General features: G+C 50.3%; 6 protein-coding genes across 6 annotated transcripts; 2 read left to right on the top strand and 4 right to left on the bottom strand.

The window, feature by feature from the left end:
• Window positions 1–144: 144 nt before the first annotated feature.
• Window positions 145–483, bottom strand: N7462_001026 (uncharacterized protein; the record flags this gene model as incomplete). The annotated part of the gene is made up of 1 exon (XM_057072752.1): window positions 145–483. The coding sequence occupies one exon, from the start codon at window positions 481–483 to the stop codon at window positions 145–147; it is 339 nt and encodes a 112-aa protein (XP_056939282.1).
• A 2,623-nt stretch (window positions 484–3,106) lies between these two features.
• nimA (serine/threonine protein kinase nimA) lies at window positions 3,107–5,427 on the bottom strand (the record flags this gene model as incomplete). Its single annotated transcript, XM_057072751.1, has 3 exons — window positions 3,107–5,182; window positions 5,244–5,296; window positions 5,376–5,427. 3 exons carry the CDS (start codon window positions 5,425–5,427, stop codon window positions 3,107–3,109), a joined length of 2,181 nt encoding a protein of 726 aa, XP_056939281.1.
• Window positions 5,428–6,015: 588 nt separating this feature from the next.
• N7462_001024 (ankyrin repeat and BTB/POZ domain protein) lies at window positions 6,016–8,016 on the top strand (the record flags this gene model as incomplete). Its single annotated transcript, XM_057072750.1, has 3 exons — window positions 6,016–6,249; window positions 6,325–6,410; window positions 6,480–8,016. The coding sequence occupies 3 exons, from the start codon at window positions 6,016–6,018 to the stop codon at window positions 8,014–8,016; spliced, it is 1,857 nt and encodes a 618-aa protein (XP_056939280.1).
• A 609-nt stretch (window positions 8,017–8,625) lies between these two features.
• On the bottom strand, window positions 8,626–9,057 carry N7462_001023 (uncharacterized protein; the record flags this gene model as incomplete). The annotated part of the gene is made up of 2 exons (XM_057072749.1): window positions 8,626–8,814; window positions 8,944–9,057. The coding sequence occupies 2 exons, from the start codon at window positions 9,055–9,057 to the stop codon at window positions 8,626–8,628; spliced, it is 303 nt and encodes a 100-aa protein (XP_056939279.1).
• Window positions 9,058–9,241: 184 nt separating this feature from the next.
• Window positions 9,242–13,071, top strand: N7462_001022 (DNA repair ATPase SMC5; the record flags this gene model as incomplete). The annotated part of the gene is made up of 6 exons (XM_057072748.1): window positions 9,242–9,670; window positions 9,750–10,661; window positions 10,720–11,604; window positions 11,662–11,734; window positions 11,788–11,915; window positions 11,968–13,071. The coding sequence occupies 6 exons, from the start codon at window positions 9,242–9,244 to the stop codon at window positions 13,069–13,071; spliced, it is 3,531 nt and encodes a 1,176-aa protein (XP_056939278.1).
• Window positions 13,072–14,806: 1,735 nt separating this feature from the next.
• On the bottom strand, window positions 14,807–15,004 carry N7462_001021 (uncharacterized protein; the record flags this gene model as incomplete). The annotated part of the gene is made up of 1 exon (XM_057072747.1): window positions 14,807–15,004. The coding sequence occupies one exon, from the start codon at window positions 15,002–15,004 to the stop codon at window positions 14,807–14,809; it is 198 nt and encodes a 65-aa protein (XP_056939277.1).
• Window positions 15,005–18,957: the final 3,953 nt, after the last annotated feature.

The raw sequence follows: 18,957 nt of genomic DNA, 5'->3' as shown, positions 1-18,957 counted from the left end.
TACCCCGAGAAAAAATATACATAAGTGACAATTCCTTCAAAGGGCTATCCTTGAGTATGTCTATCTCAATAGTTCTTACGGATATCAAAAACGCATCAAACGAGATACTCACCATTTGATCATCCAGTATCCCTCAAAAAGAGTTCACGATTCTGACTGAAGATCCAGCTCAGGATGAATGCTGCAGGCCGTTAATAGCCGGACATAGTTGAAAAGTTCGGCATCACCAGGCACGAGAGCTCCAGGCATATCGCCCAGTTGGACTGATATCCAGTACAAATGAAGTAGAACGACGGGAGACAGCGATAAGCACAAGCCTCGAATCCGAATAGGACTCGTATTGCGACGAGATATCAAATACGTCATGCCCAGCACCACGGCAAGAGTCCAAATGCATGCCCAACATGCCCACCAGATCGTTACCGGTGTGATTTCAGGCTCCAGCTTAGAGTCTGCATGGAGGATTCCAAGCTCTGACCCCATGGTTGCTGGAAGGGATGGTCTGGATGTTGGTAAGTAGTTTACAGAACCAAGCAGCAGCCATGCCGTTTTGGGTCCCAAGGTACGTTTTAACAGCAATCGAAAGAAGATCCGAGCCAGGCAATCAAGAGTGAGCCAATAGTGAACTTCAGGAAGAGTAAATCTCATAATGTGTTTTTCGAAACCCTTGTAGATCATACCTACGGAGGAAACTTGATCGCTAGCCTTCTCATGGTGGGGTCTGAGGTGGATCGACGATCTCGCATTCAACCCAGTTCCTTGCGATGATCGATGGATCGGAACCTGCTATTTTCATGCGTATGTATGGCCTACAAGTTACCCACACGTCCACCATCTATGGTTTCAGGTTCTGTCGTTACTTTTCCAAGCTTAGTGTATAGTGTGAATAATGTTTAACGCGTGGGTATACCACGTTGCGAAGATTTGTTCGGGGTTCCAGATTGTGATTTCGCGAATTTATTTCGGGCTCCGCTGCCTGTAGGAATCTTGAAAAGATGAACAGACTTTTATTTCCTCATCACATCAGATGTACAGATGACATGGACATCTGTGGAAGAGCAAGTAGCCGAGCTGCCTCCACCCAGGGAAGGGCCATTTGGACTTCTCCCGGCACATGCACCCTCCGAGACACTCAATTAGGGGTAACGTGGATGTTCGGCTTATTCTCCGCGAAGAAACTTTCTTTTTCTCGTCTTTCTCGCTCATTCTCCCTGGTGGCACATGGGTTACTATACCCTCCTTCTCTAGTCAGCCTTTTAGGTTCCAAACAATGACGTCGAAAGGTGGATCTCATGGTTCTTGGTTGCGATCCACTCATTACAAAACGCGACCTATTCTTGAGCCTAACGTGAGCTATTGTGGTTTTCTAATTCTCGCAAAAGCAAAAGTAAATTGGAAGCGCAGGTAGGAAGATAAGCATTTTAAATTCCATCTTCAGAGCAAGCCGAAACCATACTCCGGCTTTCAGGCTTCTTCTTGACCATTGAACTCAGATAAATCTATAGGATGAATCTGGGTAAGGCCCACTGGAGCTAGTGATTCGGAATAGAATGGCAATAATGTTTCAGTGGCTGAAATATAATCAGAATTCTTGTCGATGCTGGGGCTGAGATTGACTCTTTATGTGTACTCAAAACGAGACCTTTCTGTGCGGTTGTCAACGAGTCACGTCATGACGGCGTGCGAACATTACTTCAACATGGTGCCAATATGAACCTTCAAATTTCAAGAATGGGCCCAACATAATTACGCAAGAAGCGGTAAACAGTGCGCAATCCTCTTCCAGCCACACTCGGGGACAGACTGCATTGTACTGGTCTGCCGGTGCCACCTAGGAAGGTGCAACCCAGAACATAAAACGCCCATAGGTCCACGTCAGCATGGCCTTCTCCTTCTCGTTTGTGCTGAGCAGCCATAAATTGAAGAGTGAGCAAAGTTCTCTTGAGACATATAATGCTGATATCGCCTCACGGAGTGACACCGGAGCTGTGGCGTTACATCTTGTTGAAATACGAGCATCGGTTCCTAAAGTGGCTTTGTTCTTGTGGTACAGATGCAAATTGAAGAAACAATTAGGGCGAAGCGTGAATATCAAGTGCCAGTAAATCACGATTTCATCCAAAGATAGGAATGGTCCGAATACTTCTCAGCCTGGAGGGGATGAAATTGTTGAAATGATGGCAAGTAGAGTTTTCTTCACTCCGCTGCTCGCCTTGCAAGCGTGCGTTTATTAATCGAATTTGTGGCTAATGTGCATGATGGAGATAGTGAGGTGTAAATTTTTTACACTAGGTTTCTCGAGCTTCGAGTCTTCTTCCCATCAATTGATGTAACCACATCTGCGAGACCCTCACGCTGCTCAATCGGAATGGAGCCGATGTTATCTCTCGTACTTATAATGAGCTAAACTCACTGGCAATCTACATCAATAACAATCTGCATCAAGCTCAAAAAAGCTTAGTCACAGTCGGAGGTACTGTATGATGCAGTGGGCGTAAATTGAGGATCGAACTCTACTCGCCAGTTCCGATATTGCAGTTGACGTCTTCTGAAACGGAAAAATTCAGTCATTAATGACAAGCTATCAGAATCTTCACTCCCGTCTCTTTCTCCTCTACCATTTTGGATATCTTGAGAAAGAAAAATGGCAAGTATCATCATTCAAATTATTTGAAAGCGGTAGAAAAGAACCTATGACCAGTGTATGTCTGATGACGCAAATAAATGTACAAACAACGCCTCTTCCGAGTGAATTAATGAAAAGGGCATCACGGCGTCACAAAGGAAAAAAAAGTCACAGTCGAGTCGGGAGAGTACAATGTCGTCGCAGGCCAGTCAAGCAAAGCCAAGCATGGAAACAGGAAGAGGATGGCAGGCACTCAAATCTGCAACGGACGCCAGAAAGCTCCCTACCATCAACATAGCAAGCCAAACTCCGTGAAATAACAAAGAGGTATGCGCAAGAATCGAATCGAAACGACAGTCGGTCGGCAAAAAACAAAGGTATTTTCCAACCCATCAAAGCCCCAACTCCATTACACCATGATGAAAAAATGGCCGCTCCAGAGGGATGCGAAATGAAAAGACAAAGGAAAGGGTAATCAGTTTAGCGAAGGTTGCGAATAACCTTCTTGCCACGAGCCAGGAAAGGGCTGGGCATTTCGTCACGCTCTGGGTCCCAGATAGCAGGTGGCTCACGCTCTGAAGACTTCAGGCTGGATATGGAAGCACTAGCACGAGAATCACTAGCACATCTCTTGAACTCGTCAACGGGACGGCCACCAGCGCGAGCCTGGGCGAGTTCCACGAGGGTGCGACCGCCCATGTTACGCTGCATGACGGCCTTGAACATCTCTTCTCCGCCTCCGTTGGCCTTGCCAGGAGCTTGTCTGGAAGAATTCTTGCGAGTTGGTGATCCAGCATCCGCTGCCAGGTTGGCAGAAGATGGAATCTTTGAGAGGCGTCGGTGAGGGGACTTAGCCCGACCCTCGCTCATATTGTTTCGCGCATCAGACTGAGAGGAAGACGGTCCTCCTGAGACCTGAGGAAGTCTGGATCCGTTGGAAGGAAACAGAGGAGGCTGAGTGCTCAATTTCTGCATAAGGGCAGCAGTGTTCTGGCGCAGAAGAGGTCGAGGTGGTGCCTTGAATGGGTCGGGTTTGACCTTCGGGCGTGTGGGTGATGGTAGGTCAGGGGTATCATCCTCATCATCGGAGTAAGCAAGAGTTGGTTCCCATTTAGCTTTCTGGCGTTCAGCCTCTGCGAAAATGTTGCGCGAGCCACCAGCGGCAGAGGTACGGCGAGGTGAAAGAGAGAGAGAAGCAATCGAGATCGGGGATGGCTCGGCCATTTGCACATCAACAGGAGACTCGACTACGGTCTTCGATCGGCAGAATGGGGTGCGAGTTTCCTTCCTCGGTCTCTTGCTACTGGAGGTGGGTGATTCGAGCGACAGCTGGCTGATATCTGTGCTGGAGGGTGCGTCGGAGTCATCGGTCGTGGCGCCAGAAGAACGAGAGGCCTGACCACTGTTTCGAGAAGATTGGGAGCTGGAACCCGATTGTGAACGATGGAGGCTTGCCCGGAAGAGCTCTTCACGAGAGTTGCTGCTGTTTCTCGTCTGTTTCTCCAGCTCGATAGAAACGCGCTCTTGAACTTCAGACTCAAATCGCTTCCGTAGTCGATCCAGTTCATTCTGGACTTGTCGGTCAATCTCCAGCCGGGCCTTAACCTCCCATTCCCGCCGAACGGTGCTCTCGATCTCGGCCTTCATCTGCTGCTTTTCTTTCTCAATTCTTGCCAGATTCTGTTCCATCTCCCGAACCTTTTGAACGGCAACCTCTTCGCGTCGGCGCAGAGTCTTTCCGAGATCTACAACTTCCTTTTCCTTCCGCATCAGACGGATAATCGGAAGGTTGATCAGGGCAGCGGTATCCGGACGGGTATCGGGGTTGACACGAAGGCAGCTGCTAATGACATTCTTGAGCTCGGGAGAGTAATAGTCGGGAAGAGGTGCAAATTTGCCCTCGCGGATCTTTTGCACCAATTGGATGTGGGTGCGAGCATTGAAGGGTGGTTCCTTCTGGCAGAGCTCGTACATAATGCAACCGACAGCCCAGATGTCCGATCGGAGAGTGTATTTTTCTGCGGCACATATTTCCGGAGACATGTAGAATGGGGTTCCGACGTAGGTGGATGCAAAGTCATGCGACTGCATCTGTTTGGAGAGACCAAAGTCACCCAGCTTGACCGTGTTGTCGCTACCGAGGAAGATATTCTCGGGCTTGAGGTCACGGTGAAGGATTGTCACTTGGCCCTGTTTTCCCTTAAGTCCAGAGGGTTTCGGAGGAGCACCGAGGATGTTTGATCCAACCTCTGCCGGGTCCGATCCGTAGTGGCAGCGGTAAAGGGCAGTGACCAACTGAGACAGGATACGCCATACGAATTCCTCCTCCGCATACTTGTTGACCTTCTTGAGGTTCTTGATAACCATGCTCAGGTCGCCGCCACCACAGTATTCCATGTACAAGTATAGGTCTTGGCTCACTTTGAGGTGTTCACGGTGGTAGTAGGCAACGATGTTGGGATGACGAAGCGAGCTCAGGATATTGAATTCAGCGGTGAGCTGTTCGCGCTCTTTCTGGGACATCTTGATGTAATTTATCTCTTTGCGGCATAGTATCTGAATATTGGTCAGCTATATCCTGTGCTCCCGACATATCGCATTTCAAGACGAGACTCACAAATCCATCCGATTTCCGCTTGACCTTGCGAATGATGCCGAAGGAACCGCAACCTAGAAGAATATTGTCAGTGACAGGGCTCGAGAAAGCCGGCATGATATAGCAAAAGAAGGAGAGCTTGTTTCAACCTACCAATCTTCTCCAAGATCTCATACTTGTCCGCCTCAGCCAAAGCAATTGCCATGGCTATAGATTGCTGTACAAAACAGTGGGGATCAAAGGGGTGGCGTCGGAAGGGAAGAAAAGGTGAAGTGAGGAATTGGCATGGACGAGTTAAGCCGGAAAAGTCTCTGTCGGGTTAGTAGAAGAGGAATTGAAGAAACGGTGGAGGAAAAGTTGAAGACAATATGGGGTTTAGAGGTTCGGCGATCCTGAGTGTTTGGGTGGTGTTGTTGCTGAGCAACGGGAGTCATGACGCTTGCCCCACTCCAGCAGGCGGTCGCGACCGGCGAACCGACCGTTGGACGCTCCACGCGTCCAACACACAATCGCAACGCCATCCAATGATTTTAAAATCAATGAAGCAGAATCACAGTCAATATTTCAGAATTTCCAACTTCAATTTCTTCCGGTCGACGTCAATGTCAACGTCAATGTGGTTAATTGGAGTATATTGTAATAAATTTGGCTGCTGTGTTCCCTGTTTGGTTGCCCCGTGAAGCCCCGATAACGGTCAGGTGATCGTCTTATCGATAGTGGGCAGTTTGGGTCCGCATCGTTGAGTTGCTCCTCTTTATGCACGAAGTGGCAAGCCATATTTGTGGACGAGACAATGGCAGAGAGGACAGTATTGCGCAAGGACCAGCTGGAAATTAGCCTCCACAATGAGCAGAAACTCATCAAAGAAGGCACCATCAAGGACGATAACCCACTAGACTTGAGTGAGCCATTCCGGGACTTGTGCAGTGCCTGCCGGAGGGGCGATCTGAAAGTGTGTCAGGAGAAAATCACCGAGGGTGTCAATGTGAATGCTCGGGATCTATATGATTATACACCCTTGATTCTAGTAAGTGTTGAAAAGGACATTGCCTCTGAACCGGTCCAGCCGAATATGGTGTAACCGCAATATATCCTTACATAGGCCAGTCTCTGTGGACACTATGAAGTTGCACAGTTGTTATTGGAATCGGGCGCGCTCTGCGAACGAGATAGATTTCAAGGCGAGCGGTAAATATACGACTAGTGTTCTTCCAACAAAGGCTCTGAAAAGAGGCTGATATCTGTTCATTTCCCTAGATGTCTATATAACGCCCTTAATGACCGGATACGAAATCTTCTTCTCGAATATGACTATTCCAAATCGACCGACCCCCTTCAACCCCTCGCAGCTCATATAGCCTCACTTCTGACCCGGGAAACCCCAGTGACCACCGATATCGTTGTGACGGCCGCTGACGAGTCTCTTCCCTTGCATAAGTTGATCCTGGCGGCCCGATCCCCATATTTTCGAGACAAGCTTGCAGCTGCCTCCGATACGACAACCTGGAAACTTCCGAGTACAATTCCTCCAGCAGCATTTGGAGCTGCTATTAGGTACCTATACTTGGGTGAAGCTCCGAGGGAGCTTCGGAGTGGACCTGGGACAGGTTTTACCGAGTCCGAGGTCTTTACAGGGATCGACAAGATCTCGAAATACTTGGAGATTGAAAGTCTCGTAGGCAGCATCCTCGACAGCGGGGATCGGAGACTCGCTAGGCAGCGCCGAACAGAGGAGCTTTCCAAAGGGCGGGACCAGTTGGAGGCCTGGTTCCGAGAACACGTGCTTGGAAACAAGATTGACGTTGAAACTTCCAAAGTAGATGATGTGAAATGGCGCCGCAATAACCCTATCTTTGCAGATATTCTTCTCCGTGCAGATGAATTGCCGGAAGAGGCTGAGGGCTCAGCGGACGAAGCCCCGAAATCAACCTTGTTCCCTTGCCACCGGGCCATGCTCCTACGTTCGGAATTTTTCCAGGCCATGTTCATGTCCTCATTCCGGGAGGCGCATGTCAAGGATCAATTGCACATCATCGACGTCGACTGCGCGCCTGATGTTTTGGAAATTATCCTCACTTTTTTGTACACCGAACGGGCGGATTTTCCCCTAGAAATTGCCGTCGACGTTTTGTTCGCAGCCGATATGCTATTCATTGAAAAGCTGAAGACAAAGGCGGCCATTGTCATTAGCACCCTGGGCAGTGGCGGTATGTCCCAAGCCGAAGCGGCGAGAACCCGAGGGACTGGTGACGAAGATGACATCGATGTCTATGCAATCATGCGTGCTGCTTGGTTGACCCGAGTCCAACGTCTGGAAACATTCGCTGCCCGATTTCTCGCATATCGTTTGGAAGCTCATATCGATTTGCCTGAGTTTGCTGAATTGATTCAAGAATCGGCGGCTCGTATCCAGGCAAGACAAGAGACTGATTCCATTGAATTGGTGGATGACATCCGATTTTATCTTGGAGAGAGATTTCGGTTGCGGTTCGATGATGCTGGTCTGGACGAGATGATGGAAGAACAGGCGCCACCAGAAAACGGCGATGCATCCGTCCCATCGGAAGACATGGAAGATGTGGCCGAGAAATTCGAGGCATTCAATGTTTCTGGGACCAAAGATTTAATGACTGGACAGAATGGGCACTCACCGCAACCACAGGGATACATCCGGGAAATTCGGACTCTAGACGGTGCACTCGTTGAGGATGAATTCGATGAGGACGCCATGAATTATCAGATTCTCCTGGAAAAGCTTGAAGCTCTTTTGGAGAGTTTGGGTCTGGACGTCTAACCATTCTTGACATCTGTTGAGATATACAGGCTTATGACTACCTATAGATGCCTGATGTCCAAACGAGGCATGTCGGTTAGCTATATAGGCCCGATATACGTATATATAACTAGCCTGGCAGCAAATCCCGGCGCTATGGCCACACACTATTCGGACAATGCATATATACAATTTTTTAAAATATTATACGCAATGAGTCTCTTTTCGAAGTGGATAGCTACCTGCGCTTTCCAAATGCATCGAGCTCACGAGAGCCATAATATACCGTGGTGACTCAAAACCCATCTCACAACGTATACTCTCATGTCGACCGTGCAGACAAGTCGCATATCTTTCCTTCAACTGCTCTCAGTTGATCCGCTGCAGTATGCAGGTGATACTCGCATGGTTGGATGTGTATCGTCACAAAACAATTGAGCCCCTTTGCATTTACATGCTACACCTGGGGCCATGTATGTTCCAGGGACGCAGAAAATTGAGTATATCGCAGGTTAACGCGATGGACTCCTATTTTAGGAGTATAGGTGCCAGGTTCCATGGCCATATTCGATAGCCATTCCAAATGCAGGGTCATTTGCCTCCAGAAAAGTGAGGCCGGATCGCATAGAATCATCGTCGTTCCTGTGACTGCTCCAAATCATGTTTTGACGTATTAATTTGTTTTTTTGCTTCAATTTTCGCATCCAGGTCGCGAATTTGGGTCTCGAGCATGCCTTTCCGGGCCGTCAGGTTTGAACGCATCCCTTGGAGAGCCGTCATTTTTTCGTCGAAAGTTGATTCTTGGCGCTTGCGCATATTCTGTATCAAATTTCACCAAGATTGAATTAGCTCTCAAATTTTATCACCAAGAGCCCAGGCTGGTACTCATTGCATGCAATGTGGAGAGGTGGGCTGAGCTGGCCGGAGAAGGTAAAGGTCTTTGCTCACCTCCGAAATCTCCTCATTCGTCTTGATCCCCGCTCCATACAGGGTACTCGCAATAGTAATCGATGTCACAGCAGCTGTTAGAACTAGCCGGCGTACATTCTGAGGAGATGGCATCTTTGAAAAGTGAGCGGTAGCTTTGCTTCCCTCGTATGCAGCAGCAAAAGAAATCCCCGGGCTTCACCGCCTACTTGGCCGGGGTTTAGTATTGATCGCTTGCCTCGCGTCTCCCGCGCGTTTGAGTTCCTTATCAATGCCCTCAACTTTGCACCTTTCATGGCTACAACTCTGAGGTGTCACGATGTCGACGCGCCCCACGCGTCTTAGCACGGGTCCACGCCGTCGGTCTCGAAGTGAACTGGAAGATGATAGTGATGGGGCCGACACTCATCAATATTCGGCGTCGCCGCCCAGCAGCAAGCGCCCTCGCCTAAACCCCGCGCAGGAACAATCAACAGCTGATCATGACGATGTCAACGATAGTGATTCGACTTCAAGCTCCGAAGACTCAATCCAGCGCTCCGTTGCCGCAGTGAAGGTACACCATGAAGTTGGACCTGGTGGCTATCGGCCTGGTGCGATCGTGCGCATCAAAGTCACGGACTTTGTGACTTACAATTCTGCCGAGTTCCATCCAGGGCCTAAACTCAACATGGTGATTGGCCCTAATGGAACAGGCAAAAGCACATTGGTCTGCGCAATATGTTTAGGCCTTGGGGGGTCCCCTCAGGTATGGTGGCTCTCTCTGCTGGCTACTTGGGTATCCTGTAGTTTTTTTCTACATAGCTGACTCTATATCTGTCCAATAGCTTTTAGGACGCGCCAAAGACCTTGGAGAGTTTGTCAAACACGGATGTCGAGAGGCTACCATCGAGATTGAGCTTGCAGGTCCACCCAAGGTCTCTCGCAATATAGTGATTTGTCGAAACATCAAAAGAGACGGTAACAAGAGCTCATTCACCATCAACGGGGCATCCGCCTCCAGATCCAAGGTGCAAGAGCTCGCGCGGGAGTTTGCAATCCAAGTCGATAATCTTTGCCAGTTCCTGCCTCAGGATAGAGTTGCTGAGTTTGCGGCACTTTCACCCGTTGAGCTTTTGTTGTCCACCCAAAAAGCTGCAGGAGGGCGTGAGATGGAGAAATGGCATGAACATCTAAGGGACCTCCGGTCCAAACAAAAAGAGCTTCAAATGAGCAACCAAGGCGATAGAGAAACACTAGCAAATCTAGAGGGTCGACAAGAAGACCAAAGAGCTGACGTGGAGAGAATGCGCGAGAGGGCCCAAGTCAAACAGAAAGTGGAGCTTTTGGAATTTTGCCGGCCTCTCGTGGAATACAGGGAGCATCATAGAGCATTCGAAGAAATCAGGAGCAGAAAAGCTCGAGTCGAACAAGAGCACGAACAGCTCAAAGCCGATCTTGAGCCTGCCATGCGAGCTGTCACGGCCAAGCAGACCTATCTCGAGCAGATTATCCATGTTCGAGATTACCGCAAACAGCGTTTCGACCAGCTTTCACAGGAAGCAAAAACCAGCGGTGACAAAATTGAAGAGCTAGAGGGCGCGATCAAGGATCTCGCTGGACAGATCGAGGCCGAACGGAAGAGCGGCCAGACACACAGAGCCCAAGCAAGCACTGTACAGACTACCATTCACAAATTGCGGCGTCAACAAGAAGAGGAGGCAATAGAGTTTGATCCTGACATTTATAATGAGAAATTGGTCAGTTATTTATCCGTCAATTTGGGATGATTGAATGCGTGTGTTGATTTTTCTCTAGCGAGAGAATCGTCTCGATAAACGCGAACTGGAATCTCAAGCTAGTGAGATCCTTACCAGACGGCAGCCACTTGTGGAGAAAGAACTCGAACTCAAGAGGCTTATTGAAGACTCTCAGAAGGCCATGGAACATTTGGATTCACAATCAGGTCAACAAGAAGCAAAACTACAGAGATTATCTAACGACAGCCTTAAAGCTTATCGATGGGTACAGCAAAATCAGCACTTATTTGAAATGGAGGTATTTGGTCCGCCAATCGTCACTTGCTCTGTGGCCAACCCCAAATACGCCGATGCCATCGAGACTCTACTCCAAAGGAATGATTTCACAGCATTCACTGTTCAGTCCAGGAGCGACTTTCGCACCTTACAAAGAGCACTCAACGGACAACTCAAACTTCATGATATCAGTATCAAGACCTGTTCCATATCGTTGGATTCCATTAGATCTCCATTGCCACAGAGTGAACTCCAAAGGCTGGGATTTGACGGCTGGGCCAAGGATTTTCTCAATGGGCCCGGTCCAGTGCTTGCCGCCCTTTGCCTCGAGAATCGGCTCCATCAAACACCCATTGGCCTCAATGATATCTCAGAAGATAGGTACAATGAAATGGAGAGTGGAAACATCTCTTGCTGGGTGTCTGGAAAGCAGAGTTACCAAGTGACTCGACGTCAGGAATACAACGCTTCCTCAACTCGCGTCAGACAGGTTCGACCAGCCAGATACTGGACAGCACAGCCGGTAGATGCATCTCTCAAGCAACAGTATCTTCAGAACATCGGAGCCTGGAAACAGCAAATGGCTGAAGTTTCAGCTCAAATGAATGATGAGAGGGCCACCATGGTTGAGCTGAAAAGGCGCAGGGATCTGAACGAAGAAGCAATGGTAATTGTCCGATGCAAAGGTTTAGACGCTGGTTCATTTTATTGATCTTTTCTCTAGAGAGCCATCGAAAGTGAAAAGGCTGCCAAGCAGACTGCATATACACAATATCGAGCTATCCCCGAGAAGCTTGGTAAGTCTTTTTTGCGAAATTGCGGGGCCTGCATGAACTAACTCGCTTTACAGCCCAACAGGAAGCCAAGCTGAAAAGCATCCAAAAGCTCTTCGAGGAAGTTAGAGACCGTGTGGGTGACATTCGTGACCGACAAGACCAACTGTCCATTGAAAAAGCGGAGGCAACTATCAAATATGCTGTACGTATTAATTGCAGCTCATATTTGTAGAGTCATAACTAACCCAGTCCAGGATTCTGCTGAGACGCTTCGCCAAACCTATGAGGAGCTTATCAAGATTGAAATTCGGTACTTGGAAGCCAGTTCTGACCTCAAGACTCTCAAGCAACAGCATAGCGAGGGCGTGTCGATGCTGGAACAAAAAAGTAGGGAGGTGAAGCAAGCGATGGTAGATTTTAGAGAAGGGCGGGAGAAAGCACGCACCCTCATGAGAAAAGCGCACAAGACCAAAGAAGAGGTTGAAGACCGGCCTGGCAGCGAAGAAGTGCTAGCGATGCTCGGTACAGCGGACTACTTCCTCGACAACCTTAACGCCGACATCGACGCAGAAAACGCACGCCTAGAGCTGACCCACACAGGAAGTCACAACCTAATCAAGGAATTCGAAGACCGAGAACGCCTGATTCAGAAGCTGCAGCAGAAATTGGCTGGGTTCCATGCTCGGTTGACTGACCTCGATGGAGCCATCCAGGAAATCCGCGCGCTGTGGGAACCAAAACTGGACACGCTCATCAGTAAAATCAGTGACGCCTTCTCTGACTCGTTCGCGCGCATTGGCTGTGCGGGCCAAGTCAGCCTTGACAAAGTGGAAGCCGAGCCTGGGTTGAGTGGCGAGCCTGGAGGTGTCGAGTTCGATCAATGGTCCATTCAAATCCATGTCAAGTTCCGCGAGCATGAGCAGCTCTCAATCTTGGATTCCCACCGCCAATCTGGTGGCGAGCGCGCCGTCAGTACAATATTCTATCTCATGGCACTGCAGTCACTCTCTGCCTCTCCTTTCCGTGTCGTCGACGAGATTAATCAGGGTATGGACCCACGGAATGAGCGCATGGTCCACGGCCGCTTGGTCGAGATTGCCTGCAGCACGAGCAACTCCGCTGATACGGACGAGGCGAATCCTGCTGGTGGCAGTGACGGCGGGCAGTACTTCCTTGTCACACCAAAGCTTCTCAGTGGGCTGGTTTATAGGCCAGGCATGAGGGTGCTGTGCATTTATAGCGGTGAACACATGCCAAAGGACTACCAAGACCTCGACTTTGGCAAGGCCATTCGTACCATGAAAGCCCTCAAGTCCGGACGACTCGAAGGCAACTCCCAGGTTGGCGTGCATGCCTGATCTGATCCTGACAAATCTCGAATGCGTTTTACTACTCATGTGAATCTTAAATCTTTTGTTGGAGTTATATGGGTCTTCTTTGGTACGGTCTTTTGATTATGTGGTAGGTAGCCACCAGCTCGATTATGTTGCTGCAAGGATACTGTTGCTCATGTTCTGGGCTCAAATGTCAAATGTCATGGTTAATGTAGCGCTCTGCAAATACCCAATTTTAATTCATGTCTTTATATGCTCCAATTCTTCTAGAAACAGATAGAACTTTATGTTGCTACTCAAGTGATGTGCGCTGCTCTTAATGTTTTTTCAGACTGGTACATACTCGGATAGATATATATCAGTATGTACAGGGACAACATGACAACTCTTGAGGTTGATTCAGTTTATGACTTCAGTCCTGATGACTCGAATGTGAATATATCTGGACTAAGTTCTGTCTGCTAGAAAATCTAAATCGCCAGTACAACTTTCATACAAAAGCACAGAGCAAGTATAGTCTGATTGGTATTTTCGATGCCAAGACCACGACGCCGTCGATCATCCTCGGCGTTTCGACTTTAGCCGATCGCACTGTGGACTACCGGGGGACGAGGGAAACAAGAAGCTTCAATCCGGTCGTACGCCTTAGCTCTATAGAAAGCCCCTCAACGTTCTGCAAAATATTGTAGAGCCCATCATCGTTGATTCATCCGGGGTGGGGGAAGAGACGGAGCCTTTACGATCAATCGATCCATCATCCCGAGTACAGACGGCCTCTCGTTCCCGCCCTCCTCTTCCTGTCCGATACACTTTGTCCGGCCGGATCCTGCCCCGTGTATGTGTGATGGGATTCCAGAGAATCAAGTTTCTGGCGTCATCGCGACACCTAATGCAACACGATCGGTCGCATACTACATTCCCGCTGTCTCAGGAGCGCGCGAGCGGGATCTGAGCGGGCAAGCTCCGTATTCAGCGACCAGGAGGTGTGAAGGAGAGAGTCCAGGACCTGCCTGACCGGGTATCATCGCCCTGGTGGAGTAAGGCTCACCCACCGCGAGCCTCCGGGCCAACTTCTTCTTCCTTTCTGGCTCCATGCAGTGTCGGCCACCCCGTGTCCGTGCTCCCGCCTTCTCCACTCATCCCATCGCCCATCACCTCGGTAGTTGGAAGGAGGGCAGAAGGGGAAAATCAATCAGCGAACAAGACGACAGCGCCAAGTGAGGATCGGAGATGAGGAGCAAAGGAATGGCTCATCCTCCGGGGGCGCAACTTCCTCACATTCGGACAAGAATGATTATCGGCTATGCTGACGAAACAATAGTGGAGGTTGCTGACGCTGAATCGTTTGCCATAGTGTGACGAGGCTGCATCGAGCAAGGCGCGATTCTGTCCTCTGTGAATGATTCTTGTCGATCAGACGAGGCAAAAGATGAAGGCGCTTGCAGAGAGGCCCCCATGCCGTAGCTAGAAAGTTCTTGGGTTCTTGGGAGGGCGATCCGACAGGATGCGCATTCTGTTCGGATCGGACCAGAAGACGGAAAGAGTCAAGATCGGAGCCCACTAGGGCCCTGAAGGGAAATACTCCTGGATTCTGGAGTCGGCTCCTGCTCCTGCTCCTGCTCCTGTTGGTGCCCTCCCTGCAACTTCGCTTGCAGCTTAGCATCTTCGCAGCGGCATTAGTGTATCTCGGATGTCTGGAGACTGGCTACTGGAGCCAGGTCGATCCTCGTGCAGGCGATGGTTTCTTCGCGCTGTGTCGCTAGCCCTCCGCCCCCGGGTTGCACCAATGGAGCTGGATATGGCTGGCCATACTGGTCAGACGGACTTTGCTGGCCCTGCTGGCCCACTCCATGATGCTCTCAGTGTCATGCAGATCGACCACCGGGCGTTTCCGCCGCAGATCACCAGCCCCAGCCTCGGAGGTTTTGCATGCCAATCGTTGGGCGACGTTGGGCATATTCTCTCTCCGGCCAACTCTAATCTGGCTGGGCTCTTGTTGGGGGCCCTTTTTCGTTGCATTGACTCCCTCCTTTCGCCTCCTGCGTTTGTCTCACGGTCACAATCCGAGAGCCCTATTGCTAGTTCTACGGGGTATAGCGGGCCCCCTCTATACCTCCGCAGGAGGATTGTTGGTTTGCTAGCGACTCTCACTGCATGAAAGAAGAGAAGGCAAAAGCGTAGCAACTAGACATGCACCGCTATACCACTTTCTTACTCCTCGCCTCCTTTGCTCGCCCTGTCGATTATCCAATGGCGGTTCTGTATACTTGGAGTTCCATATGCACCCTCGCGATCTTACCGGATGCCGAGTTTTACCTACACACAGCTCCGTCCTCTCCAACCGCGGAGCACGGATTGGACAGAGGCCTTGCATGCAGAAGGAGACAGACAAGACTGATCGACACTGCGCCTCATCTGCGGCGGTGGGGATAGTTGAGGGGACGATTGGTTCGATATTTCACGATCCTCGTGAATCCCAGCCAGTCACCACACGACAATGACAGACCTCCGTCCTAACAAAGTGCAACTGGAAATGATGGATTTGCTCGGGTTCGGAACAGGAACCAGGGACCTCGACCAAGTTCGTCCTCCATCCTCGATTCGACCGAGCACTGACACGTTGCAACCCTTCATGACTGATGGCTGACGGCTGCACAGACACTCGGTCGTTTCCTTTTGCTTTTCAAGAAATGTTTGCCCAGGTTGCCATTTTGATCTCCCTCGTAGCGACCCTACCCCAACTGCGGCGAGTCTTGACTCCGCATGGTTTGGCGGAGATCGGTTATACTTCGACGCGAGGGGCCCCATTTTTTTTCTCCGTCACCACTGCAGTGCTACACACCTTTCCAAGCTCGAATCCAGATTCACCGGTTCATGCTGTTCACCGCTTCTCTAATAGACTATCCCGAACCGTAGATCCCTAAAGTAAACCGACTATCTCGCATCTCATCCCACAGCTCAACCTCTCCCGGAAGGCGCCGCTCCCCCCGCCTGGAGCCCTTCGGGAATTGGATTGTCCCCAAATCACTACTGCAGCTAGACCCTGGCCCAATTCAGCGAACCGCGCGGACAGATCTCCGTGGCGCTGTTTCCTTGTTTCAACGGTTGGCATCTCGCCCACATCTGCGATTGTTCTCCATCCTGAACCCCGCGCATCCGAGCGGGTGCCAGGTGGCGGGTGGCTTGTATCCGTGTCCCCAGAAGGCTCGATATGCTCCCCGCCTCTCCAAGAACGCGGTCCGTGGGAGCCCTGTGAGCCTGAAAGCCCAGGCGATTTGAAAAGACAAAAGACAACAGGGGGTGATGGGTGCGATGTATCACGTCTTGCTCGGTCCTGTGTGCCCAGGTGATGCAGAGTCCGACCCAGTGGGCGCTTCGAACACGAGAACATCACCCTGTTCGGTCCACAGGAGGAAACAATCGAAGATGCCAATGCACAGACCGCTCGTGAGAATGACGGCCGCATTGTCTTCGCTTTATCTTGACTCTCTGCAGGTGGGATGATATGTACACCGAGAGAAAGGATTTACTGCTCTACCATTCCCATGTGGAGAATTCTCTACTTGCTTGAAATATGCGGAAAGAGTCCACTTGCATGACCATCGTCATAGCCTTTGATGCCATTCCCAACGGCTCCAATAACGTAGGCCGAGGCTCTAAGGGATATATCTTCCCCCTCTGTTAGCCGGAGCAAGCGATGTACCACAGCAGTTGCTGCTCTCCCGTTTTAGTATCCTATTCTGATCCCAGCGTCGTACGACGTGTCGTACAAAATCTCGGCTGTAAGCGGGCAGCGAGATTCAGATCTGGACGAGACCAGGTGACAACCCTCCCGTTATGCACCTTGTTTGGTGTATCAAGAGTCCAGCAGCCGTGTCGTTTTCTTTTTTTTTTGCCCTCTCCTGGCTGCATTGCCTACTGGACCAGCTGTGCAGAGTATGACAGGTACAACCCGGATCTTCTGTACTCGGGACACTCTCTATAACGGCTGGATGAGGCGGGGTGAGATGTACCCGGATACTTTGTAGATGTATATACTTGGCAAGCGCCGGGGGCGTTTTCTTTTCCAGCCAAACAAACAGCCCACTGCCACAGGATATCCCTGAGATTTCCCAAAAATATACAAAAGCTGCACTGCCCATCCAGACTCAGGATGTCTGGGAAACCGACCCAATGGCATCCATTGACACCATGTGCCGACACCCATCCACCCACCCACTCACTCACCCTCGTCAGCCATGGCCAAGATGCAACCGTAGGATGATCGACTGTAGGGCCAATAACGAACGGCGAAGAAATGGAGGCTTCGCAAGCCCGAATAATCCCAGAGCCCAGTCTGACCTCAAGCCCATCTCGAATTCTGGTCTGACCGTTCGACATACCCTGCTCACGCACGGCTTTCCCCCTCTTTCTAGACAGAATCCTTGTCCACACCCCGGTAGATTAGCAAACTATGATAGAGGACTACAGGATTAGGCTGCGTGGGCTGGAAGAAACAATTGCCGGGAGACGTTTGCCCCGTAACCACACTTTGAGGCCGATCATCCTAGGATCTACCATTAGTGTGACCGCCCACGCGGCCTCTAAGGAGGATATGTGGTTGCACCGGACTTCCGTCTACCCGACCAAAATTGTCACTCACATTTCAGGGTCTGAAACGATCGACCGACCCTCGGAAGGCTGGGTTTCGGCAAGTGGGCGAGCCGGGGAAGAAGCAGGGAAGAAAATAGGGCATAGCGAGAACAGACCTACCCGGCGCAGGTTCGAGAATATGGGATCTAGGATGGAGGGCAGAGTACATGGAGTATACCTGGTTAGGAGTTCTTAGCAGTAGCGCGTCCAAAAATGGTCAAAGAAACATCACCCCTCCCCCCGTCCCTACTCAAGCCTACTTTCCAAGTGAATGATGATTGGAGAATCCAAGAGACCAGGATTATGAAAGAAGTAATCAATTATGGAGCCGTGTCGGGGGATTCTCCGAAGCGTAGTAGGGCCCTCGAAAGCGGGCATCACGATGAATACGGGGCCCGACCATAAACGGCAATGCATGCTGGTCACTTTGGTGGCTGCGGGACGATTAGAGAGGGAGGGGGGAGCGCGTCATCATTGATGAAGACCTGAGAGTATTCCGTGGTCCTGAAAGGATGAGAGGAATGGGCGGAATAAGGGGGGCTGGTAACGATAGAGTCGCATAGTTCGAAGTCCCAGTTGAAAGCCGCATAAGGTCTCGTCCATGCGAATGGGGAGCTGCCCAAACAGGCAGGACCCTAATTAAAGCCCAAAAACCTTAGGTCTCACCGACGACCATGCAACTCCTCAACTCATCACGTCCGGCCCCCCGTGAATTGAGAAAGGCTCTAGCAAGAATATAGTAATGTGTCTCCGTGGTGAACGGAGAACGCCGTAGCATGGAAGGAATCAGGAATCGGAGATCAAGGATGGCGGGCGTGACAGGTCAAGGCCAGGAACGACTATGACCTCAGATTGCTACTCCATACGGAGGAAGAACGGAGGGGGGGGGGGAGGTTGGAGTGTTGGACATAAGCTGAAGCCCACTGGTGGAATCATGTACGTCGGAGTACAATGGAGACGGCAATGCGAGAATCGCGGTAACGGTTTCCACACGGACATTAACTCCACATCGCTTTCACGAGAATCGAGTCAGGAGAATGTATAGTAGTAAGTAGTAGAGGTATACATGTGGAGGTATACATGTGGAGGTATACATGCTGAAAGTGCAGAGTACATCCCCAAAGAATTCCATAAGTATGGTCGATAAAGGTAATTATACGAATGTATCAGAGGACAGTGTATTGTATACTAGGAGAACTATACACTATACACCATGGAACCCAGTCAATTCCCAGGGCCGAAGACAGAAGATGCCCCCAAACCCAAGCTTTCCCTTAG

This window comes from Penicillium macrosclerotiorum (genome assembly GCF_028827735.1).
Source record: "Penicillium macrosclerotiorum strain IBT 26536 chromosome Unknown utg000001l_segment0_segment0, whole genome shotgun sequence".
In the NCBI taxonomy this organism is placed as follows: Eukaryota; Fungi; Ascomycota; class Eurotiomycetes; order Eurotiales; family Aspergillaceae; genus Penicillium; species Penicillium macrosclerotiorum.
This window is presented reverse-complemented; position numbering and strand designations above follow the sequence as displayed.